This window comes from Panthera tigris, chromosome A1 (assembly GCF_018350195.1).
Source record: "Panthera tigris isolate Pti1 chromosome A1, P.tigris_Pti1_mat1.1, whole genome shotgun sequence".
In the NCBI taxonomy this organism is placed as follows: Eukaryota; Metazoa; Chordata; class Mammalia; order Carnivora; family Felidae; genus Panthera; species Panthera tigris.
Genome location: NC_056660.1, coordinates 9383832 through 9408655, shown reverse-complemented (window position 1 = coordinate 9408655; position 24824 = coordinate 9383832). Strand labels below are relative to the sequence as shown.

Below are 24824 nucleotides of genomic sequence, written 5' to 3'. Positions count from 1 at the left end.
AGGAATTTGAATGACTTCAGTCTTCCCAACTTAATTGAAGCCTAGACGGCAATAAAGCAGTGCCTTCAAAATTCTGAAGGAAAATTATTTCCAAGCTAGAGTTCAGTAGCTAATCAAACTATGACAAACGTGTGAGGGTAGAATAAAGGTAGAATAAAATCTCAAAAACTCTACCTCCCATCTATGGAAAGAAAATGTGCTTTATAAAAGTAAGGGAGTAAACCAAGAAAGAGAAAGACATGTGATAGACGCACACACAAAAGATTCAACATAGAAGAGGCAAGGGGGCTCCCCAGGTTGAAAGCTGATACGAAGTTGAACAGCCTTGAAAAGTAGATATTGTGTCTTCCTCCAGAGCAAAGGTTGGGCTTGCTTATAGCCTGGAGGAAAGAAGATCTTCCTTTGGAACAAGACCTGCATATGCTGTTCAATATAATAGATTGGGTTCCCTAACTGAGGATTCTCCGGTAATGCAACCTACTGTACATAAAGATGTCAGCTGACTCATTATGCCCTGTGGGAACTGGGGCTTGAGGACCTGGTGCCCCCTCCCCCCTCCATACCTTGGGTTGGGTTGTCTTCTGAAAGTTTTATAGTTTTAACTTATGTTTAGGTCATCAATTCATTTTGAGATGATTTTTGTATATGATGTGAGATAAGAGTGGAGGTTCAGGTTCCTTTTGCATATGGATATCTGGTTGTTTCAGCACCCCTTTTCGAAAAAAAAATTGGTCCTTGTTGACTTGCCTTGAGAACTTTGTCAGAAATTAATTGGCCATATATGTATGGATCTTTTTCTGGACTGCCTAATTTGTTCCATTGGTCTGTGAGTCTGTCTGTATGCCAATCCCACACTGTCTTCATTGCTGCAACTTTATAGTAAATCTTGGAAACAGACGGTATAAGTTGTCTTACGTTACTCTTTTGCGAACCCGTTTTGGCTATTCTCTGCCCTTTGTATTTCCACGTAAATTTTGAAATCAGCTTGTCAGTTTTTACAAGAAAGGCTGCTGGAATTTTGATGGTGATTGTATTGACTATGGCTCACTTTCAAGAGAATTGACATCTTACCTACATCGAACGTTTCAGTTCATTAATGTGTGAACATACATATGTCCATTAATGTAGGTCATCCTTAACTTCTCTTAGCAATATTTGGTAGTTTTCCATGTTACATTCTTGAATGTATTTTCTTAAATTTATCCCTGAATATTTCATGTTTTTTGGTGATTTTGTTTTTTAACTTTTGTTTTCAATTATTGTTAGTATGTAGAAATGCAATTGATATTTTTATATTGACCTTGTGTCCTGCAACATAATAACTTCTGAGTTACAAAATAAATTTTGAGTTACAAAACTCACTAATTCTGGTAGCTGTTGTAGATTCCCTAGGATTTTCTCCATTAATAATCAGGTTGTATATGAATAAAAGCAACTTTACTTCTTTTCCAATCTGTATGCCTTTTATTTTTTTTTTCCTGCCTATTGCAGTGGTTAGAACCTCTAGTTCTAATGTAGAATAGAAGGAATGAGAGCAAATATACCGGGCTTGTTATTTCTTGATCTTTGGGGAGAGCGTTTAGTCTTTCACAATAAATATGATTTTAGATGTAAGGATTTCGTGAATACTCTATTGGGCTGAGGAAATTCTCTTCTTAGTTTGCTAAAAGTTCTTATGAATGGTGTTGATTTTTTGTCAGAGCTTTTTATGCCTCTATTGAGATGATCATACATTTCATTTCTAGTCTCTTAAAATCCTGTTGATTGGTTTTTAATATAAACCATCTTGAATTTTTGGTATTGACCCTTCTTTGGTCATCATGCATTATCCTTTTTATGTATTACTGCATTTGACTACCTAAAATTTAAAGATTTTTGTATTTGTGTTTCTGAAGGATATTGCTATGTAAATTTCTTTTCTTATAATGTTTAGTTTTGCTATCAGGATAATGCTGCCCTTAAAGTAGGAGTTGGAAGTTTTTCTGCCTCTTCTTTTTTCTTTCTTTCCTTTTAAAATTTATTTTTGTTTTTTTTTTTTTATTTTAGAGAGAGCATGAGCGGGGAAGAGAGGCAGAGGGAGAGAGAGAATCTTACACATCAGGCTCCTTGCTCAGCGTGAAGCTCAATGAGGGGTTTGATCCCATGACCCTGGGATCATGACCCGAGCTGAAATCAAGAGTTGGATGCTCAACCAACTGGGTCACCCAGGCGCCCCACGCCTTTTCTTTTTTCTGAGAATTTGTTTAGAATTGGTTTTATTTTTTCCTTTAATGCTTTGGGAGAATTCACTAGTGAAGCCATTTGGATCTGGAGGGGTTTTTTGTTTGTTTTGTGGGGGAAGATTTTAAATTTCAAATTGAGTATCACTGGTTGATATAGGACTATTCAGATTAATCACTCTGTTTCTTCTTGAGTAAGCTTTGGTATTTTGTGTAGCATTTGCATATTTTATTAAGCCCTCGTTTGCCTTTTAATATCTCTAAAGTTTGTAGTGCTAGCCCCTCCGTTATTTCTGATTTTGTTAATCTTGTTTTCTCTCTCCCTTTCTCGGTCAATATCACTAGAGATATATTCATTATGATGGTACTTCTGAAGAACCAGCTTGGCTCCACTGAAACTTTTTTATTCTTCTATTTCTAGCTTATTGATTTCTGCTCTTAACTTTATTATGCTCTTTTACTTCCTTGCTGTTTAATTTGCTTGTATTTTTCTGGATTCTTAAGATAGAAGTGGAAAGCAGGACTCAGCAAAGTACAATCTAGGGGCCATATCCAGACTGCCACTTGTCTTTGAATGGCTTATGAACTGAGAACGGTTTTTGCATTTTTTTAATGGTTAAAAAAGTCAAAAGAAGAATACTGTTTTGTGACGTGTGGAAATTAAATGAAATTCTGTTATCAGTGTCCATAAATAAAGGTCTATTTGAACACAGGCACACACGCTTGTTTACATATTCTTTATGGCTGCTTTTGTGAGCTTGAGTCATTGGGACTGAGATTTTGTGACATTCTCACTGTTTTGCACTACTTGGGTGCACTATAATCACCGTTTCAAGTAGCTTGTATATCATTGTACTATGACATTCTACTTTATTATCAGCACGTACCCATCATGTTGAAACAAAAGATGAGAAAAATGGACTTGACAAGTTATACTTTTATTTTTACTAAAAAAAAATTTTTTTTAATGTTTATTTGAGAGAGAGAGAGAGAGAGAGAGAGAGAGACAAGAGTGCGAGCAGGGGAGGGGCAGAGAGGGAGACACAGAATCCAAAGCAGGCTCCAGGCTCCGAGCTGTCAGCACAGAGCCGGATGTTGGGTTTGAACCCACGAACTGTGAGATCATGACCTGAGCTGAAGTCAGACACTTAATTAACCTACTGGACCACCCAGGTGCCCCTATTATTATTATTATTTTTTTTTAATTTTAATTTTTTATTTTAGAGAGAGTGAGAGCATGCACAAATGGGGAAGAGGGGCAGAGGGAGAAAGAGGGAGAATCCTAAGCTCAGCGATGTGAGGCTTGATCCCACAACCCGTGGAGTCCCGTGAGATCATGACCTGAGCCGAAATTAAGAGTCAGACGCTCAACTGGCTAAGCCACCCAGGTGCTCCAACATGTTAGACTTCTAAAGTACACTGGAGTATAGATTATCAAATTAGATGACAAAGCATTGATTATTATGCGGTGAGACTATAGCTGTGCTAAGGAAATACAGTATATGCTGACATTACCAGACTAATCAGTCATCACAGTATTCCCAACTCACAGGAAAACAATGGCCAGAAAAATTAGAAAATTGAAAAAGGAATATCTTAGCCACAGCAGAATTTCTTCACAGAATTATTAAAAATGAAAATCAGACTGTGCCCAGATTCAGTTTCCGAGTATTTCATTTGTTAGTCAAGTAAGGAAGTCATTTACTACTGATGGTGCCTTAACTAAATCGCCTTTGATTGTAGTAGCCAAAGAAATGTGTCTGGAGAGAATAAACTTGTTTAAAGCTATTAGCCTTTTGGCAAGAACAGTTGCTGCAAGGGTTGAGAACATTAGTAATCAATTAAAAAACAAAGCGAATGATTTCGCGTGGTTTTCCCTGGCTTTTGCGGATTGGCAGAGGTTACCAACACAGCTCAGTTATTGTTATTCAAGAAGTCAAGTCTAAGCTTGAAGTTTTTGAAGAATTAGTTTCAATGATAGTGCTCATGGAATAACTGCTGACAAAAATATTTACAAAGAGTTCAGAAAACACTAATTTTGTATGACCCGAGAGGTGGGATCGGTTAAGATGCGTTACAATTGATGGAAGCAAAAATATGTCTCTTAACAGAAAACGGCTTGGTGAGCAAATTTACGAAAGTGTGGAAATGTAAAGTGGCTAAAATATAGGGTTATTTATTGTATTTATCAGCAGGTATTTTGCAGAGGACATTTGAGTGTCGCATGAAATACAGAACTGGTCGTGTTGCTCCTGTGGACGTAGTCATTGTTAGCTGCGTGAATTTTGATCAGAAGTAGAAGCCGAAAACCCGGACTTGCCCCACCACATTGCGGTTCAGTGGCCTAGTAGTAACAGTAAAATTCTATTCCAGTCTTTTGAGGTTTGGGCTGATTTGAGATCTTTCCGAATGAGAAGAACTGCTCTCAACCACTGTGCTTGAACACCGAATGGCTTTGGGAGTCAGTTTTTGCTGCAGACTTGGTCATGTTTCTTAAAGTATTCAACCTAAAATTATAAGCCAAACCGTGCTTATATGCAAAATGAAAAGTGATTTCGATGCCAACGAATGTTGTTTGAATCACAAATAACATGAAGCTGTTTTAGATAGCTTTGCAGGCCGTCAGAAGTTAAGGTAAAGAAAACGAAGTCGCCGTTCCCACTCAGGATTGCAGTAGACGTATTTTCTGAGCTCGGTCTCAGACTCTGATGTGAGTGCAAAGGAAACGACCCTATTACAAAATCCGTTTCGTTGTGTGGTTGAGGCATTTGCACCCACCTTAACCTCCGATTGGAGGTGATTGATCTGCGGTGGAAGGACATACTGAAAGATGAAAGACAAATATTAAGAGAAGATTTAAGTCTGTAGATATCTCCCAAACAATGAATATGCTGAATTGAAATCGTGTGTATGTGACGGCCCGGCACCTTTCAGGGTAAAAAGACACTTTCAAACATGAAATACATACATTCTTATTTAAAAAGTAGCATTAGCATATGAACGTTTGCAGTTGATTTTGATTATAGGGAACGCTAATTTTGAATCTCAACTAAGTGAAATATTATCCCCCCGAAAGAACTTCATTCTTACTAGGAGACTGGTTTTATAGCAAGTTGCACTCAACGGTTATCACTATAACCTAAAATGTTTACTGTCTGATTCTTTATACAAAGAGTTTGCTGACCCCTGCTTTACATCAAGATACTGGTTTTTATTTTGAGAGAGAGAGCGAGAGAGAGAGCGAGCATTCGGGAGTAGGGAGAACAGAAGTAGAGAGAATCATGGGGCTCTATCTCACGACCATGAGATCATGACCTGAGCTGAGCCACCCAGGCGGCCCCTACATGAAGATATTTTTATCCTGCATAGTTGTGTGACAGCACATATTAGCAGAATTAATGCTTTTAAAAGAAAATAATATATGGAACAGTTTTTTTTTTTTTTTTCCCTTACCGGACTTACTAATTACAGCTCATTCAGTATGAGATCTTATTGCTTTGTGGTAATGTTGTAGTTTGAAGAAGAGGCTTTGCCCGGTTGCCCTGTGTTCTGTGGGTAGATCTGTTAAATGCTGAAGTTTCTAACTGTGCAAAGCTAGTGTACCTTTTGTTGTGGTGTAATTCTAAAGTAACACAGATGCTGCCTTCAAGGAACTTATGCTGGGGGAAGGGACTAATAATCAAAACACATAAAGGAAACAGCTTTATTTTTAAGAATGTACCGGAGTCCGTTGAAATGCCTAGAACTAGATGTGCTTAATTTTGAGGAAGGGTTTTTGAGCTCCTTAAGAATAGATAAGACGTAGAGAGAAAGCTAAGCTTACACCAGAATTTAATTGCCTCAGAAAGGCGTGGAGAAATACTTTGATGTTCTCTACTAAGTGTATCCTTTGGCTTACTGTTCTGGGAAATAAGCAGGGCAATTTGGACTCCTCCAGGATGCCGTTCGTCTATATCTCTGAACTCCCCCCAATTTGTAGTCTTTAGTGGCAAGTGTCTTGGCATTTGGAGCCTTTGGATGATTCTGGGAGACTTTTGGGAAGCCAGGAAGAAAAGCTAGAATTACCGGGCCAGAGAGCTTTGGTAGAAACCGGAAGGTCAGACGATGTTCTTCCTAGCATCTGTAGAAGGGGAAAGAAAAATGATAGTTATTTGCACAGACAGGAAGCTATAGAGAATGAGGAGATCATAGAAGATTACAATTTGAGGAGCAAAAGGGGCTCAGGTAGTTTCATTCACAGGTGTTTGCTTAGATTTCAGTTGTATGGGACAATTAAATACACATAAAGGATGCATGGACCACACTACAAGCTGTTCCTTTAAAATGTCTTCCGTAAGTGTGACTTTTTGGGGGAGAGCATGGCAGTGAGGTCTTCATCGTCGTCTCCTGACATGCACCGACAGAATTTTTGACCCCGACTGCTCCCTACCCTGGCGTGGGTGTAGGAGGTTGGGGTAGCTTGAACAGTTTCCGGGTTACCCCGGTTGGAGGCCAACCGCGGCCGCCCTCCCCCCGGGACCCTACGAGAATCCGCAACACACGCCACCGTTCTGCCCCGCTCAAGGATCAAGGCCCAAAGGGAGCAGGCAGCTTGGGGGGGTGGGGGGGGGGAGGCTGATTTGGGTCTCCATTCCCTGGCGTCCCCTGGCAGCTGCCCTCACTCCTTATTCCAAGTACCCCGCGGGGTCCCAGCAGCAATTTGGCTACTCCCCAGGAGAGCAGCAGCCTCACCCCCAGGGTTCTCCAAGGACATCTACACCATTTGGATCGTGGTAGAGAAAAAAGAATGTCTAATGAGTTGGAAAGTTATTTCAAGCCTTCAATGCTTGAAGACCCTTGGGCTGGCCTAGAACCAGCGTCTGTAGTGGGCAGTAATCAACAGTATAGTAATAAACAAAGGAAGATCCTTTAGTGAATCTTTTTGAAATTCACCCAGAAGTTTCTTGTGACAGGAACATCTTGGACAAATCTTTTACTTGGGTAATTGAATTGAACCCCAAGATGGAGACTGAATAATTAGTCGAGTCTTATTGGTATTTTACATCACATCAAGTACTGTTGATAATAGAGAAGACATACGGTAGAATAATTTGCAATATTTAGCTCTTTGGAAGTGCCTACCCCCTTTTCGAAGATTGACAGTTTCCAGATATTTAATGTTCATGGTTATATAATGGATATTTGTCTTTTCAATAGCTTTCCCAGTGTTTTAAAATAAAACATTTTGTCTTTCCAAAAAGAAAAAGAAAGTATGACCTTTTGTTTGGGGGGGCCAAAATGTTTTAGGGAGAACTAATGTCTGCAGTTATATGTTTCTACATCGTCAAAAATAAATTGAATAAAATCAAACTCATCTTTATTGTAGTTACAGCTTGTGGTAATTATAAACGAGCAAGGAAAACTAGTGTGCAATTTATGTACCTGTAACATAAACCAGTAGTTCAGAGCTGTGTAATTTCTGTGTTATCTTCTTGGGTGTTCTTTTATGATCTCCTTTGTGCTTCCAAAATTAGAAACTCTGCTCAGTATTATAAGATGCATTCAGATAACCTCAAAGAATGAGAGAACCATTTTGACTTTGAAAGTACTTTTAAGCAGATACTTTTTTTTTAATTTGATTTTTTTTTTTTTTTTTCCTGTTAGCACAGTGCCGGATGTGGGGCTGGAACCCACGATCCGTGAGATTATGACCTGAGCTAAAGTCGGATGCTCAACCGACTGAGCCACCCAGGCGCCCCTAAGCAGATATTTTAAAGAATAAGAAAAAATATTCTAAAGTTGGTGCTGAAAACTTAAAAGAAGACCTTATGTGTTCTCTTTAGTTCTCTTCAAGAAGATGAATTTGGCTGAGATTTGTGACAATGCAAAGAAAGGAAGAGAATTTGCACTTCTTGGAAACTATGACTCATCAATGGTATATTACCAGGGGGTGATACAGCAGATTCAGAGACATTGCCAATCAGTCAGAGACCCGGCTGTCAAAGGCAAATGGCAACAGGTAAGACACGCTCAGGTGAGGGTAATAGTTTATTATACTTGAGAGACCAGAGTTGGACCGTTGGAGGACTGTTAGTTGGAGTATAGACCGTTGGACTATTAGTTAGAGGTTTTGTAAATAGTTGTTTCTTGTTTGTCTGAATACTGAAATGTATTTAAAATGTACTCTGAATAATTTTGTCTTGCCTGGTGAATATTTTTGATAATATCTTTCATGAGGCATATTTTGAAGATACTTAATTGTCATGGAATCTACTTGTAATTTTTTTAATTTTCATGATCAGTCACCTAGTTGTGTGTGTTTATAAATTTTTGATATAAGGTATTTCTACTCGCCCTCTTCCCTTTCATTTTTACATGGAGTTTTGACCCATTTCACAAAACTTTTCCTTTAAGAAAGTTTCCTCTTTCTTAAAAGAGTATTTTGAAAGACTCCCTACAAATACAAAGGAATCAATAATCTAATAAAGCTAATATATTTGCTGTGTCTCTTGACTGTACAACTTGATTATATAATAGTACAGTTAATAAAAACTTGAATTAGAATTTCCCCACTTAGTCTTAAAACTTAAAATCCTTTTAAAATTAAAAGTACAAAGTCAAGCATTTCTTTGAAGTTTCTATTTAATGTACTAATGCCTTTCAAGTGTTTCTTCTAATTTTTCCATGTCAGAAATTGATATTTCACTAAGGTTTCAGGGTAAATTTGACTTATTTTCTGACTTAAGTGTTACCAAATTATGCTGAGTGAGAACAATATACTTGCTTTAACTCCAGTTGAAATTTGTAGTTGTGTTCTATCCTGCACAGTAGCCACAGGCAAGAGTGGTTTATTAATCTAGCACGGAAATATTTTTGACAATTCCTTAATTGTGTTAAATAGTGACCATTTCTATTCATTTATTTTTATGGTTCATTTCCCTTAGGTTCTGTAATTTTATTTCTCCGAGTATATAATAGCATATATTAGCAGTTGAATTTTATCTAGATTTTTCTTTTCTCTACAGTAAAGTATACTTTCTGGTCAAAAAACAAATTAGAATTGTTAAAGGGAATTTATGAATATAATGTTCAATCTATTATCTATTTGCCTTTGAAAATTAGTTTGGTCTCAAAGTTTGAAAACACAAGAAGTTCCATGTAGTAGGAAGTCAGTGAAGTTTTTTAAATGCGGGAAAAAATCTTGCCTTTGAATTCAAAATGAACTTTATCCAACACTTGAAAGAATTTAAACAAGGCCAGAAGAATTCAGGTTTTAGGTGAAAGAGAATGTAAATAAAAATTGGAGGGGCGTCTGGGTGACTCAGTCGGGTAAGCGTCCTACTTCGGCTCAGGTCTTGATCTCACGGTTAGTGAGTTCAAGCCCCACACCTGGCTCTCTGCTGTCAGCACAGAGCCCACTTCGGATCCTCTTTCCCTGTCTCTTTCTGCCCCTCCCATGCTCGTTCTCTCTTTCTCTCTCAAAATAAATAAATAAACTTAAAAAAAAAAAATGGAACTGGGTAATGCTTAGCATTACACCATTTCAGGTTTTCAGATGCTCGTAATAGGCATTTCATACTTCGTGATATTCGGAGTTAGCATTTCCTAATGCTGGTGAAAATTCTGGCCGATAGTATTCTGGAAGCTATTTTACAAATATATTAAAAGGATTTAGCATAACATTTTAGATTTCGGGGAATGGTTACCTTGTTACTGCCTTACTGCTTGTTTTAAATTATACTAATGGTCATCACATTCATTGGTAGAAATAGAGTTCCGTTTTGAAAAAATCATGACTACTTCCCTTACAAAAAGGTGCATAATATCTTTTTTCAGTCCAATTCCTGCCCTCTATCTATATTAGTTTACATGGTTCTTTGTTTTTTTAAGGTTTTAATGATTCATTTTGCATACTTTGATGTTGAGAAAACTTGCATTCAGTAGCAGTTTGTTATTTGCCATTCGTGTAAACCGTAAACAGTTTCTAGCGTAAAGCTTATTTCCTTTTAAGGTTCGGCAGGAATTACTGGAAGAATATGAACAAGTTAAAAGTATCGTCAGCACTTTGGAAAGTTTTAAAATTGACAAGCCCCCAGATTTCCCTGTGTCCTGTCAAGATGAGCCATTTAGAGATCCTGCTGTTTGGCCGCCCCCTGTACCTGCAGAACACAGGTAAATGGCACTTTATAGTCTCTTTGGGTACTTTTACAGGTAACTGATATTCCGAATGAAGAGAGTGAAGCTCTATTTAAACAAAGTATGGAAAATATTTTGGGGGTATGTAAATTTAATACTTGTTTACAATTTTCACACCTCTCCGTTTATATAGAGTTTATATTTGATGTAGAATAGAAGTAAATCATTTGTCATATATCTTGCTTTTAGAATGTTTGACTACTCTAATCATAACAATGGAAATCTGCTGGTCCTAAAATTTACCAGTTAAGTGAGTGAGGTCTTTTAGATTTCCTATCAGCATCAAAGCTTGGATGGCTTTTTTGTTTTAAAACTTTTTTTGCTTTAGAAGATTCTGACAGCTTGAGATGAAATGGTGGACCGATTGGATTCATCTGGTTGGGCCTGCAGCCAGTTTCCAGAATCATAATGTAGAAGGAACCTTATCATTCCTTAAAAGTTAAAGGTCAGATTCCCCAGTGTGGTCTATAATACTCTAAATTTTATCTCCCTGGTGCCCAGCCTACGCATCATCTACATTAAACCCGTCTAGTCTTGTTTTTTCCTGTCTTTTTGTCTTTGCCCAGTTTGTTTTCTTCAGGGGATTCCCATAATCCCCATCTGAGCAATTCATATTCATTGTTCGAGTCTCAGCTCAACTGTGTTTTCTCTCTGCAGCCTTTCTCAGTTTGCTCAAGCACAGCAGTTTGTTCATAGCAGTTAGCACATTGCATTTCTTTGTCTCTTCACAAAATTAGGAGCTTTGCTAGGGCAAGGGCCATGTTTTTATTTTCTCAAAACGAATTATGAACAACAGACTTCTGTTGCAAAAACAGTGTTCGATACATAGTAGGCATTCAACCGACATTGAATGAATAATTCCACTAATTTCACAAGTGAGGAAATTGAGACCTGAGAGACCCTCACCTATAAGTTGAGCTAGACCAGGATCTGAGTTTAGGTCTTTCTGGCTTTCAGATTGTGAAGTGCTGTTGTGACCAGAGTGTTGCATCATACAAAATAAGTTTCCTTTCGGTCAGTAGCTGTGATCATGTGTTTAACTTGTTGATCTCAGAATTTTCTAAAAGCATTTAAAAAACTGTGAAAAGTGGTTAATTTACTCCTTCAGGGTTTTTTCCACAGACTTACAGATAATTTTATGATTCCCATCATCAAAACACTAGATGATGATTCTTCTCTAAAGTCTGCAACAACAGAGCCCTTTTTGCAGATGTAACCACTTTCAGGTACTTTGGATTAAGACAACCCTTATCTCTCCAGAGTCAACATTTCAGGAGTCATAGGGCTGTTACCATGGAAGTCCCAAAGTAAATACCCAAAAAAGGAAATAATGGCATTTTGATTGATCAGCACTTGAAGATTTTATGTATGTATGTGTAACAAAATACCTTAGTCTTTTTCTGAAAGGCATTAATTCAGAAATATACTTCTAGTTTACAGCTAAAAGCTGAAAATAACTTTATTTAGGTATGTTAAAATATAACATTATAGAAGCTAAGGCGTACAATGTGTTGATTTGAGATATGTATATATATGGCGGTTTGATTACCATGGTAGCGTTAGCTTCCACCTCCATCGTGTCACATAATTGTCTTTTGTGTTTGTCTGTGTGGGGGGGAACGGTTGAGATTTAGTCTCTTAGCACCTTCGAAAATTGTAATACAGTATTGTTGTATATTACCTCTATGCTGTATGCTAGATTTCCAGGACTTATTTATCTACTGGTTGCAAGTTTGTACCCTTAAGCATCTTCCCAATTCTCAGCCCCTGGTATTTAACTCTCTGTTGTTACAATTTTGGTTTTTGTAGAGTCCAGGTATAAGTGATATCATACAGTGTTTGTCTTTTTCTGTGTGACTTATCTCACTTAGCATAATGCCCTCAAGGTCCATCCATGTTGCTATGGATGGCAAGATTTCCTCCTTTCTCATGGCTGAATAATATTCCACTACATAAGCAAACACTTAGATGGTTTCCATAGCTTGGCTATTGTGAGTAATTCTGCAGTCAACATGGGAGTGCATATATCTCTTCCATATCCTGTTTTTATTTCCTTTGGATATGTACCCAGCAGTGGAATGGATGGATCATTTGGTAGATCTATTTTTAATTTTTTTAAAGACCCTCCATACTGTTTTCCACGGTGGCTGAACCAATTTGCATTCCCATTGTCAGTGAATAAAGGTTCTCTTTTTTCCACATTTTTGCCAACACTTGCCTTTTATCTTCTTGATGAGGGCCATTCCAACAGGTGTGAGGTGATATCTCATAGGGGTTTTGATTTGCATTTTCTTGATAATTAGTAGTAATGAACGTTTTTTTTCTGTACCCCTCGGCCATTTTGGATGTCTCATTTGGAAAAATACTTTTTTTTGTTCCTCTGCCCATTTTTAGTTGGATTTTGTTGTTGTTGAGTTGTATGAGTTCTTTATGTATTTTGAATATTAACCCATTACCCAATATATGGTTTGCAAGTATTTTTTCCCATTCAGTAGGCTGCCTTTTCATTCTTGACTTGTTTTTTTTCTGTGTAGAAGCTTTTTAGTTTGATGTAGTTTCACTTGACTTTTTGCTTTTGATGTCCAATCCAAAAACTCATTGCCAAGACCAATGTTGAGGAGTGTCTTTCCATGTTTTCTTCTATGAGTTTTACAATATCACATCTTATGTTTAAGTCTTTTAAATCTAGTTTTACTTCATTTTTGTGAATGGTATAAGATAGGTGTCCAATTTTATTTTTCTGCTTGTGGTTATACAACTTTCTCAACACCATTTGTCGAAGAAACTATTCTTTCCCCATTGAGTATTCTTGGTTCTCTTGTCAAATATTAGTTAACCATAAATGCAAGGGTTTATTTCTGTACTCTGTGTTCTGTCCCATTAGTCTTTGCATGTGTTTTTATGACAGTAGTGTACTGTTTTTTTTTGTTTTTTTTCAAGTTTATTTATTTATTTTGAAAGAGAGAGAAAGCGCAAGCAGGGGAGGGGTAGAGAGAGGAGAGAGCAAGAAATCTGAGCAGGCTCCACACTTGGCAGTGCAGAGCCTGATGTGGGACTTGCACTCACGGACGGTGAGACCATGACCTGAGCTGAAGTTGGATGCTCAGCTGACCGAGCTACCCAGGCGCCCAGTACTCTACTGTTTAATTACTAAAGCTTTGTAGTATAGTTTGAAGCTAGAAGTGTGATGCCTCTGGCTTTGTTCTTTCTCATGATTGCTTTGGTTATTGGTGGTCTTTCTGGCTTCATACAAATTTTAGATTTTTTCCCAATTGTTGTGAAAAACGCTATTGGAATTTTGATAGGGATTGTGTTAAATGTGTAGATGGCTTTGGGTAGTATAGACATTTTAACAATGTTAGTCTTCCCGTCCGTAAACATGGGGTGGCTTTCCACTTGTTTGTATTTTCTTCAGTTTCTTTCATTAAAGTTTTGTAGTTTTCATTGTACAGATCGTCACTTCCTTGGTTATTAAATTTATTCCTAAAGATTTTATTGTTTTTGATGCTGTTGTCAATGGGATCGTTGTCTTTCTTTTTTCAGATGTTTCCGTGTTAGTTTGTAGAAACACCACTGATTGCTGTATGTTGACTTTCTATCCTGCAACTTTACTGAATTTCTTGATTGGTTCTAAGAGAATTTTGATTGAGCCTTTTAGAATTTTTTATGTATAAGATCATATTGTCTGCAAATAATGACAACTTTTGCTTCTTCATTTCTGATTTGAATGCCTTTTATTTTTTTTGTCTTGCCCAATTGCACTAGCTAGGACTTCTAGTATTACAAGGAGTAAGAATGATGAGAGTGGGCAGTCTTGTCTTGTTTCTGATCGTACAGCAGAAATTTTCCATTTTTCACTGTTAAGTATGATGTTGGTTGTGGGCTTAATTGTATAAGGCCTTTATTACGTTGAGGTGTGTTCCTTCTGTACCCAATTTATGGAGGGTTTTTATCATGAAAGACTATTTTATTTTGTCACATGCTTTTTTTTTTTTTTTTGCATCTATTGAGATGATCATACGATTTTTATTTTTCATTCTGTTAATGTGTTGTATCACATTTATTGGGTTGTGTATGTTGAACCACCCTGATATCCCAGGGATAAACCCCATTTGGTCAGGGTATATCATTCTTTTAACGTGTTGTTGAATTTATATTCAATAGGAATATTTTGCTAATACTTTGTTAAGAATTTTTGTATTCATTAGGGATATCAGTCTGTAGTTTTTTTGTAGTATTCTTACCAGGCTTTGATATCAGGGTAATGCTGGCCTTGTAAAATGAGTTTGGAAGTGTCCCCTCTTTTTGATTTTTTGGAAGAGTTTCAGAAGGATTGGTGTTAACTGTTCTTTAAATGTTTGGTAGAATTTACCAGTGAAGTCATCTGGTCCTGGAAATAATTTACAATATAGGAAATGTCTGTTCCAAATTGCTAGAGCACCATGATTTATTTTAAAAAGCTGTGGCCACAGATATTAACTCTAATATTTGTGGCTCAAACTGAATAAAAAAGTGTGGCTGGTAATTTCCCATTGATGAACACTTACTGAAAACTTCTTATTAGAGAAACATCATTAGCCCACTGTTTCCTTTTATTTATCCTCTGTTAACTGCCCATAACACAGATTTTATTTATTTTTAATCCTTATTCTTAATGAAAGTGACAGATGAATGGACCAGAATGTATTTCTCTGAACCTCGTTTCTCCATACTAAACTAAAAAAGAATTTTCCCTGTATATAGCCATTATATATAAAGATTTTTTTATGGACCAGAAAACCTTAATAAAAACAAATCCAAGACTATATATTGTTTGGGGGAGGGGTGGGGGGGTGGCGGTGGGTTGGGGGGGTGGCGGTGGGTTGGTGGGGGTGGTGGTGGGTTGGGGGGGAACAGGTTCCCATTCTCATGTATATCATCAACAACAATGGGAAAACTTTGATAACTTCACAAGGTTCTACCAGTGAAAGAATTTTGAGTATTGTGCATGGGCTGATAAAATAAGTAAATACTAAGATTGTAAGTTTAGGGTTTAAAGTTTTGGGAGGTTAGAGTTGTATAATATTTTCCTCCTTTTACAGTTTTGTTTCTTCTACAGGTCACATACAACAAAACGTAATGAAATTTTCACCTAGAGATAGTGAGTAGTGGGTATAGTCCTTAGATATTCTTGGTTTAATGGGAAGGCACTTGAGTTAAATCCATGAGATCTGAGTTTGAATTCCATTTCCGCCACTCACTTGCTTCAGGACCTTGAGCGAGTTATTTAATTTCTCCAAGTGTTAGTTTTGTTGTATGTAAAGTGGGAATCTCTACCTGATGGAATTAATTAAAAGAATTTAATGCCTAAGTAACTGACATATAATGAGTAATTAAAACGAATGGTCAATTCTGGAATAAAGTACTGCAATATTGTTCAGATAAATAAGAATAACAGAATTAAAAAATTATAACCTTCTTTATAAAATTCCTTTATTTCGTCCCTGCTCATTCTGCATACATCCTTTGTTTTCTGAAACATCGTGAATAACTCTGGCAGAGAAGTTATGATTTTGTAAATGTCCAAGTCTTGTGAAGTGGGTGATCATTTTCAGGGAAGGGATGAAAACTAATTAATGGTCACTTACTGTATGTTTTATAAGCATTATCTTATTGAAACCTCCAACAATTCCACGAAGTAGCTACTGTTATTCTTTGCTCACATTACTATTGCTAATTTATTATTATGAACCCCATTCACAGCTGAGGAAATTGAAGCTTATGGAGTTTATTTTCCCAAAGTCATCTGAATAAGTAAGTGGCAGAACCAGGATTTGAGTCTAAATCTTTTCACCTTATTTATATCTGCTTTGCTGTGTTACTTTCCTACATGTATTCAGTGGTATCTATGGGTGTGTTTTAATATATCCTAGTACATAGATACATCTATTACCTACTTGGTTAGATTCTCATTAGAGATTGTGAGAGAATAAAGAAGTTGAAGATACTTATTGATATTTTAAATATAGTTACGTTTGTTTTTTTTTTCCCCTATGGGAACACTACACTGGAATTACAGTGTGAGTCAACAGGAGAATGTAATTTATCTTGTTTCGGACAAAATGTTTCTGGGATGCATCTGATCTGTTTGGCATTAGCTACAAATTTGGCAACCCCGCTTGTAGTTCTGTCCTTTTCACTTAATGGACTTCTCACACTTCTGACACTTCTTAATCCCTGTTTCTGCACGCTAAGGTGATCCTTATACTGTGGTTTCCGGCAGTGGTTTGTGCATCATTTCAAGTTATGCCTTATATGTCATATGTCTGCTGAGTTCCATCATGATTCCCTGTTTTAAATCACCAGCAGCTGCTTGCATGTATCAAAGCAATCTTTGAAAATGAATTAGATTCATTGCCCTAAATGTGAGGCAGCTGAGCTACAAATGGTTCATGATAGGAGACAGTGGCAATATTAGAACTAAACTCCAGGGAGATGAAGCCTGCAGATCATTTTTCGTGTCCCGAGTGAAAGGGTATTTTGTATTAATTAAATTATTTGTAACATTTTCCACGTAAGTTTATGTAGTGTATTCTTTTTAATGAGGCCGTTTACAAATGGCCCCTCCTGGTGAGATCTGAAGCGACGGAAGAGACTTTCTGCATCGGAGCCATGTTTGATGTAGCGTATATTCAAGAGCCTATTCTGTAATCGACTTAAAAAATAAATGCATTACGTCTTTTTAAGTTGCAGCTTTTGGGATAGATGTCAGTAGGAATAGGATCCGCAAGCCTGAAATTATTCATTTGGCTCATTCTGCGCAGGTAAAATAGAACTCTTAATAGGCCCTTTAATGTTGTTTCATCTGGAACCAAGGGAAATGGCGTAATGTGTTTCTGTGTACACAGAAATAGTAAAATTCTTTTTTATCCGATTTGTGCTATTCTGTAGAATTTCAGCACAGAGGAAATTCTTATTGCCTTGGTATTAGGGTTGTTGCTTTATGTTTCTTTGGATACCTAAATAGATTATGTTACTGCTAGCATTGTAAAGCCTGATTTGCAGTGGAAAAAGATCAAGTAAGGCCAAGGTCAAGTACCAATAGAGAGTAAACTACCATCTCGTCCTTGTAGGTGTTTCATCCAGATTGTGGCTCGGTTACTTTCCGGAGATTAAGAGGCAGGAGAGCAAGGTGTGTGTGTGTGTGTGTGTGTGTGTGTGTGTGTGTGTGTGTGTGTGTTTAGCAGTTCCACCACTAATTGACTAGTCTTCCAAGTTACATTCATTTCTCCAACCTTCATGTTTCTCCCTGTAAAATGTAGATTATGATGAGATTGTTTTGTAAAATTGGTTTGAAGTCTTAGGAATAAAAACACTCTATCATGATCTATCCAGCGTATATCTTAGGGGCATTCACCCTATGTTAGGCATGATCTTTGGCCTTGTGAAAAGTATAAAGGTAACAGGCATACAGACCTTGGCCTCAAAAAGCCAATAAGAGAAAATAATCCAGGCATCCTGGGAAGCTTGAGCCAGGATGCTGGCACCTATTATATGCCAAGTACTGTGTCAGGTGCCAGTGCTGTGCCGGGGGTAGGGTGGGATTCAGAAACAGACACAGTCCGTCCTTGCCCTCTTAAGCATATGGTTTTGTGAGAGCCATTAGTGAGGTAGAATGGACAGGATTTGGTGATTAATGAAATACAGAGAATGAGAGAAAAACTGGAGCAGTTAATTAAATATCTAGACCAAGCTATTTATATTGGAACTGGAAATGAGAACCAGAACTTGAGAGGTTGGGGTTAGTGTTAGTTATTTACAAATCATCAGCAAGTAAGGAATTTTAAGAAGGAAATTTTAAGATCATTCTTTATATGGTGGAATAGGTTATTTGTCTAATATGATTGGCAGGTTGAGATTATACCCCTTTTTAAAAAACATTCTAGAGTCCCATTTTCTTCCAAGATTCTGTTTCTGGAGTGTGGAGTGGACTTTATTTTTAGTAGCTAGAATATTTTTAGTGGCTGGCAGTGTTGATTAACCATAATAACTGACATTTATTGAGTTCCTAATTGTGAACCAGGTACTGTGCTAATAAACTCTTTACAGGATTTATTTCTTAATCCTTACAACCTCCCTCCAAAATAGATACTATTATTATCAACTCTATATTTTTTAAATGCTGTATTATTTATTTTTGAGACAGAGTGTGAGTGGGGGAGATGCAAAGACAGAGGATCCAAAGTAGGCTTCTTAATGACAGTGGAGAGCCCGACACGGGGCTGGAACTCATGAATGTCATGTGAGATCATGACCTGAGCCAAAGTCTGACACTCAACCAACTGAGCCACCCAGGCTGCCCCTATCATCCCTATTTTTTTTTTAGGAGAAATTGGGGTTTAAGGATTCTAATAAACAGCTTTATCTAATTCTGCATGTAGGTCAAGTAAGATAAGGATTGAGGACTGTATTAGTGGCTCAGTCGGTTAAGCCTCCGACTTCAGCTCAGGTCCTGATCTTGAGGTTCGTGGGTTTGAGCCTCTCGTCGGGCTCTGTGCTGACAGCTCAGAGCCTGGAGCCTACTTAGGATACTGTCTCCCTCTCTCTTTGCCCCTCTCCTGTTCACACTCTGTCTCTCTCAAAAATAAATAAACATAAAAAAAATGTTTAGGGGTTCCTGGGTGGCTCAGTCGGTTAAGCGTCTGACTTCGGCTCCGGTCATGATCTCGCGGTTTGTGGGTTTGAGCCCCACGTCAGGCTCTGTGCTGGCAGCTCAGAGCCTGGAGCCTGCTTTGGATTCTGTGTCTCCCTCTCTCTGCCCCTCCCATGCTCATGCTCTGTCTCTCTCTGTCTCTGAATAATAAATAGACATTAAAAAAATTTAAAAAGAAAATTTTATTAGATTTAGCGACATAGAGCTCATTGGTGAAAAGTGCTGAACACTTTTCGTGGAATGGTAGCAAATAGCGGAGTGGGTGGAGAGAACCGGAAGAGAGGATTTGAAAACCAAGAGTGTATGCTGAGAAGGGGAGCAGAGAAGTTGAGCGGTAGTTGGGGGAGACGCAGAGTCAAGATCTGTTGTTTTAGAGAGGAGACGACTGGCAGGGTGTTTGTAGGCTGGCGAGAATGCTGCAGGGGAGGGGGAAACTGATGACGCCAGGGAGGGAGGGGATGGTATTGGGCAGTGTTCCGGAGTGGACAGGGAGATGGGGTCTAGTGTACAAGGGCAGGGGTGCATGGACAGCTGATTCATGGTAACCGGAGGGAAGGCTCGTTGTCACAAGGGTATGGATGTAGAGAAGTGTGTAGGTAGAGAGGTGAGCATTTGTGGAAATTCTCTTCTGGTTATTTCGATGAAGGGAAAAAAAAAGCAAGCGAGATCATCTGAGAGTGAGGACAGAAGGAGTAGATGTTTTCCGGGGTCTAAATTCTGATTGAACGCATCCCGAGGGTGGGAGGTCATTTTGTTTGGCTATTTCATATTATTTTATTTCTTTTATGTAAGTTTACCCTAGGGGACATTTCTCTTGTTTTGTAGAACTTAGTCACCCATTTGAAGTCTTTATTTTGGAACTGTAGATATGTATTACAATAAGTACCTAGAAACTTGGTTTTTCTACCATTTTTTTATGTTACAGGAAAGACAACTGAAAGATAGACATTTTAATTAATTAGAGGGAAACTAAGGAATGGGCACAAAATAGTGGTAAGTCAAAACGAAATCCTACCACATTAGGATTTTTCAATTTTTATCGAAAAAAAAAAATCTTCACCTTGCTGCACTTGAGCTGCTGTCATTGCCCCCCTTTGCTCCCTTGGCAGACTGGAATGTGGACTGTGCCTGTTTCGTCTCTCATGGCCACACTTTTCCTGAATAACTAGAGATCTTGGGTCTCCAGCATTGCGATATTGGGACTGAATTCTTGAAGATAACTTCCTAATTTAATGACCGAATGCCTACAAGTCTCAAGACTTCCTGTATTTAACTTTTGTAACATTTGGTAATGTTTACCATCTTTCTTCCTTGGAACTTTCTTCATAGGACTTCTGTGACATTACAGTATTCCTTTCTTCTTCTTCTTTTTCTTTTTTGACTGTGGCCTCTTCTCTTTCCCTTATGGCTGCCTCTTGTTCGCTAGTCCTCATCTCTCTTCTTCTTCTCTGTCCGATCCAGCTCAACGTACCCAGCAGCCACGGTGTCCTAGGCACTATGGATGCAAAGAATAAGAGGAAGATTCCTGTGCTCTAGGAAATCAGATTCTAGGAAGGTGGCTTCCTTTGCCGGGAGCTTGATAATTAGTCAGACTTTGAGGGTTCATCCTAATTTTGTCACTCAGTGTCTGTGAGGACATGCCATTCAGCGTTTCCCTCATTTTCCTTCTCTGTAAAATGGGGATCAATGGTACGGTTACTTCGTGGGGTTATTTTGAGAATTAAGTGATTGAATACAAGTCAAATGTAAAGAACAGCGTGGCGCATGAGGATGTGCTCAAGAAATATTTGTAGTTTTCATCACCCGTTCCCCTCCCCCCTCCCCCCAGCCCCAATAGGTATTTAGAAGACTAATGTTTATTTAGATGACACCTTCTTTAGGTCTTTCTTCACATGTCACCTATAAAGTCTTACCCTGACTACCTTATTTAAAATATTTATCCCCCTGGCAGGGGGCGGGGCGCAGGGATGGGCAAAATGGGTGAAGGGGAGTTGGAGGTACAGGCTTCCACGTATAGAGTGAATAAGCCATGGGAACAAAAAGTAAAGCCTAGGCTGCTATATGTTTTCACTCTTAGGTGGATCCTGGGAGACTTAACAGAAGACCATGGGGGAGGGGAAAGGGAACAAAAAAAATTAGAGAGGGAGGGAGCCAAACCACAAGAGACTCTTAAAAACTGAGAATAAACTGAGGGTGGATGGGGGTGGGGGAGAGGGGAAAGTGGGTGATGGGCATGGTGGAGGGCACCTGTTGGGAGGAGCACTGGGTGTTGTATGGAAACCAATTTGACGGTAAATTTCATATTAAAAAAAAAAAGTAAAGCCTAGGGAATGTAGTCGATGATATTGTAATAACGTTGTATGGTGACAGATGGTTGCTGCACTTGTGGTGAGCACAGCATAACATAGAGATGTTGAATCACCATGTTGTACATGTAAAACTAATGTTATGTGTCAGCTATACTCAAAAAATGTTTTAAAAAATGTACCCCCTCGCTTGTCGTCACTCGGTCGTCTTATTCTGCTTTGCTTTTCTTCACAGTCCTTATTGACGCCTGATACTATGGTCTACACCTACTGTTTAACTGTCCCTACTACATTGGAAGCTCTGTGAGGTCAAGGCCTTTGACCTTTTCACCGCTGTACCCCCAGCACCAAGAATAGTGCTGGGCATAGTGTAGGCATTCGGTAAATATTTGCCGAATGAATGAGCTAATAAAATGCTTCGGTTTATCCATGTGTTTACCAATTGTTTTGTTCACCATTCCTTGCATTTCACTCTTTCTAGAATCTGTTTCTTTGCGGAAGTACATTCTTCAGGAGTTCTTACACATGTCTCTTTTAGTGGTAAACCCTCAGGTTTTGTCTCAGACTTATTTTCCTGTAAGTTTTAAATGATAGTTTAGTATCGAATATTAGATTCTTTGTTCTCTATGCTTTGAAGAGGACATTAGTAATTGTATTATTTTTGCCTTCTCATTTATATTATCAGCCTAACTGTAGATAACTTGTCTTTTCTCTCCCAGTGTTTTCCTGATTTTATTTTTGTCTTTGGTGTTAAACAGTTCTGTGATGACTTATCTAAGTGTGGCTTTATTTTCACTTACATTCCTTAAGACTTGTATTTCTTTCCTTTCAAATTCTTTTTTTTTTTTAATTTTTTAAAATGTTTATTTTGAGAGAGAGAGAGAGAGAGAGAGACAGTACAAGTTGGGGAGAGGCAGAAAGAGAGGAGAGAGAGAGAATCCCAGGCTGGCTCCACACTGTCAGCACAGATCCTGATACGGGGCTCGAACCCATGAAACCGTGAGATCATGACCTGAGCTGAGATCAAGAGTCGGATGCTTAACTGACGGAGCCACCCAGGTGCCCCTGTTTCAAATTCTTTATGCTTTTAAAAACCATCTTTGTAAAAAAAATTATTTTATTTATTTATTTTTTTTTGAGAGAGAGGGATAGCATGTGTGCATGCAAGTGGGGGAGACGGGCAGAGAGAGAGGGAGACAGAGAATCTTAAGCAGGTTCCATGCCCAGTGCAGAGCCCAACATGACCATGAGATCACAACCTGAGCCAAAATTGGATGCTTAACTGACTGAGCCCCCCAGGTGCCCCCCAAAACCATCTTAAACATTCATTTTATAGTCTATAATTGATAGTTCTATTATCAGAAGTTATTGGGAGTTTTAACTTTTTCTTTTTTTTTTTTTCCTGATGGCTCTTGTTGGTGGTAAAGTTAATGTCTCTCCATGGTTTTAGTCATTTTAAGATGTGGCTTGTTTGGGGGTGCCTGGGCGGCTCAGTCGGTTAAGCGTCCGACTTCGGCTCAGGTCACGATCTCGCGGTCGGTGGGTTCGAGCCCCGCGTCGGGCTCTGTGCTGACAGCTCAGAGCCTGGAGCCTGTTTCGGATTCTGTGTCTCCCTCTCTCTGACCCTCCCCCGTTCATGCTCTGTCTCTCTCTGTCTCAAAAATAAATAAACGTTTAAAAAAATTAAAAAAAAAAAAAAAAAAAAGATGTGGCTTGTTTGGAGGGATGTCACTCCTGAGAGTCTGTGTTTGCTTCAGCCAGGTGCCCTGGAATGTTACCTGCCCAGGACCACTTTTAGGAAAATTTCTTTGAGCTATAAAACTGAATCCCAAATCACATGACAGCAGGCCCTTGGTTACTATTTCTAGGGGAGACATTTGCTTCACTCCACAAATATGGAACATAGGCCAGATAAACAGATGTACTTGCTTCTTCCACATGTGTGTTTTAAATTCAACTCTTGGGGCGCCTGGATGGCTCAGTCGGTTGGGTGTCTGACTTCGGCTCAGGTCATGGTCTCACTGTTGATGAGTTCGAGCCCCGCACCGGGCCCTGTGCTGACAACTCAGAGCCTGGAGCCTGCTTCGGATTCTGTGTCTCTGCCCCTCCCACGCTCTGTCTCTCAATAACAAATAAACGTTTAAAAATAAATAAATAAATTCAACTCTTTCACTGAGATTGTAGTCCTTGGACAGTCCTGGCTTTATGTGATAGTCTCAGTGCAACTTCTTTGATTGACGTGGGGCCTCAGGTCTTTCTGTGTGGTCATTAAATCTCAAGTCCTTGGGGCGCCTGGGTGGCTCAGTCGGTTAAGCGTCTGACTTCAGCTCAGGTCACGATCTCGCGGTCCGTGAGTTCGAGCCCCGCGTCGGGCTCTGGGCTGATGGCTCAGAGCCTGGAGCCTGCTTCCGATTCTGTGTCTCCCTCTCTCTCTGCCCCTCCCCCGTTCATGCTCTGTCTCTCTCTGTCTCAAAAATAAATAAAGGTTAAAAAAAAAAAATTTAAATCTCAAGTCCTTAAGTGTGTGAGGCCTGGAAAGCCTAAAGGACTGTCATGTCATCAGCTCTCTTTTATTTGTTTTTTGGCCATTAGGTATTTCTCTTACCCTCTGGTAATATCACCTATGTATGTAAAAGGGTATTTGTTACATTTTATCCAGAATTCCTACACGGTTGATAGTGGGAAGGGTTTCAGCTTATTTTTGTTGTTGTTACCGTGTTTTTTCATACTTCTATTATTATAAGTTCTTGAAGGTCTTATCCTACAATTTGTTGTCTTTGAGGACTCTTGTTTCTAGTTTAGTGGGGAACTGCTCAGCAAGGCTTTAGCTGTAAGATTTATGTGTGGACAGAACGGGATGTCCAGTATATTTCTTAAAATATGAATATATTTTCAGCCAAATTTTAAGCTTCTTGGATGCAGGGACTACCTCATATGTTTTTTGTGTCTGTGTGTTTTAAAAATAAATAGGATAATCTTAGAACTTGACTGTAAGCTAGACAAAGAACTGTGAGATAACTAAAGTTCAACTGGTATAATTTTAATATTTGTAGAAATTATGTAGCCTTTATAACCCGTAAGAGTGCCATTATACATCTAGTTTTGAGGTCTTTAGAGTTAGGCAGAGAATAAATATTTTAAGTGTTCAAATTTATTTATTTTTTTTAATTTTTTTTAACGTTTATTCATTTATTGATAGAGACAGAGCGTGAGTGGGGGAGGGGCAGAGAGAGAGGGAGACACAGGATCTGAAGCTGGCTCCAGGCTCTGAGCTGTCAGCCCAGAGCCCGACGTGGGGCTCGAACTCACAGACTGTGAGATCATGACCTGAGCTAAAGTTGGATGCTCAACCAACTGAGCCACCCAGGCACCCCTCAAATTTACTTTTATTTTTATTTATTTTTTATTCTAGAGAGAGCACCAGTAGGGAAG

At 38.6% G+C, this 24824-nt stretch overlaps 1 protein-coding gene and 1 pseudogene across 13 annotated transcripts in view; both read left to right on the top strand.

The window, feature by feature from the left end:
• Positions 1-24824, top strand: part of KATNAL1 (katanin catalytic subunit A1 like 1) — a 109367-nt gene that overhangs the window by 14832 nt on the left and 69711 nt on the right. For all 13 annotated transcript variants that reach the window (XR_006220065.1, XR_006220049.1, XR_006220030.1 and 10 more), the window contains 2 exons: positions 8042-8217; positions 10210-10370. Coding sequence is in view for 1 of the 13 variants with exons in the window: in XM_042992789.1 (XP_042848723.1) it covers positions 8056-8217; positions 10210-10370 (323 nt within the window). In the remaining 12 variants the exon portion in view is untranslated. The remainder of the gene's footprint in view (positions 1-8041; positions 8218-10209; positions 10371-24824) is intronic.
• Positions 6578-7131, top strand: LOC102953550 (annotated as a pseudogene).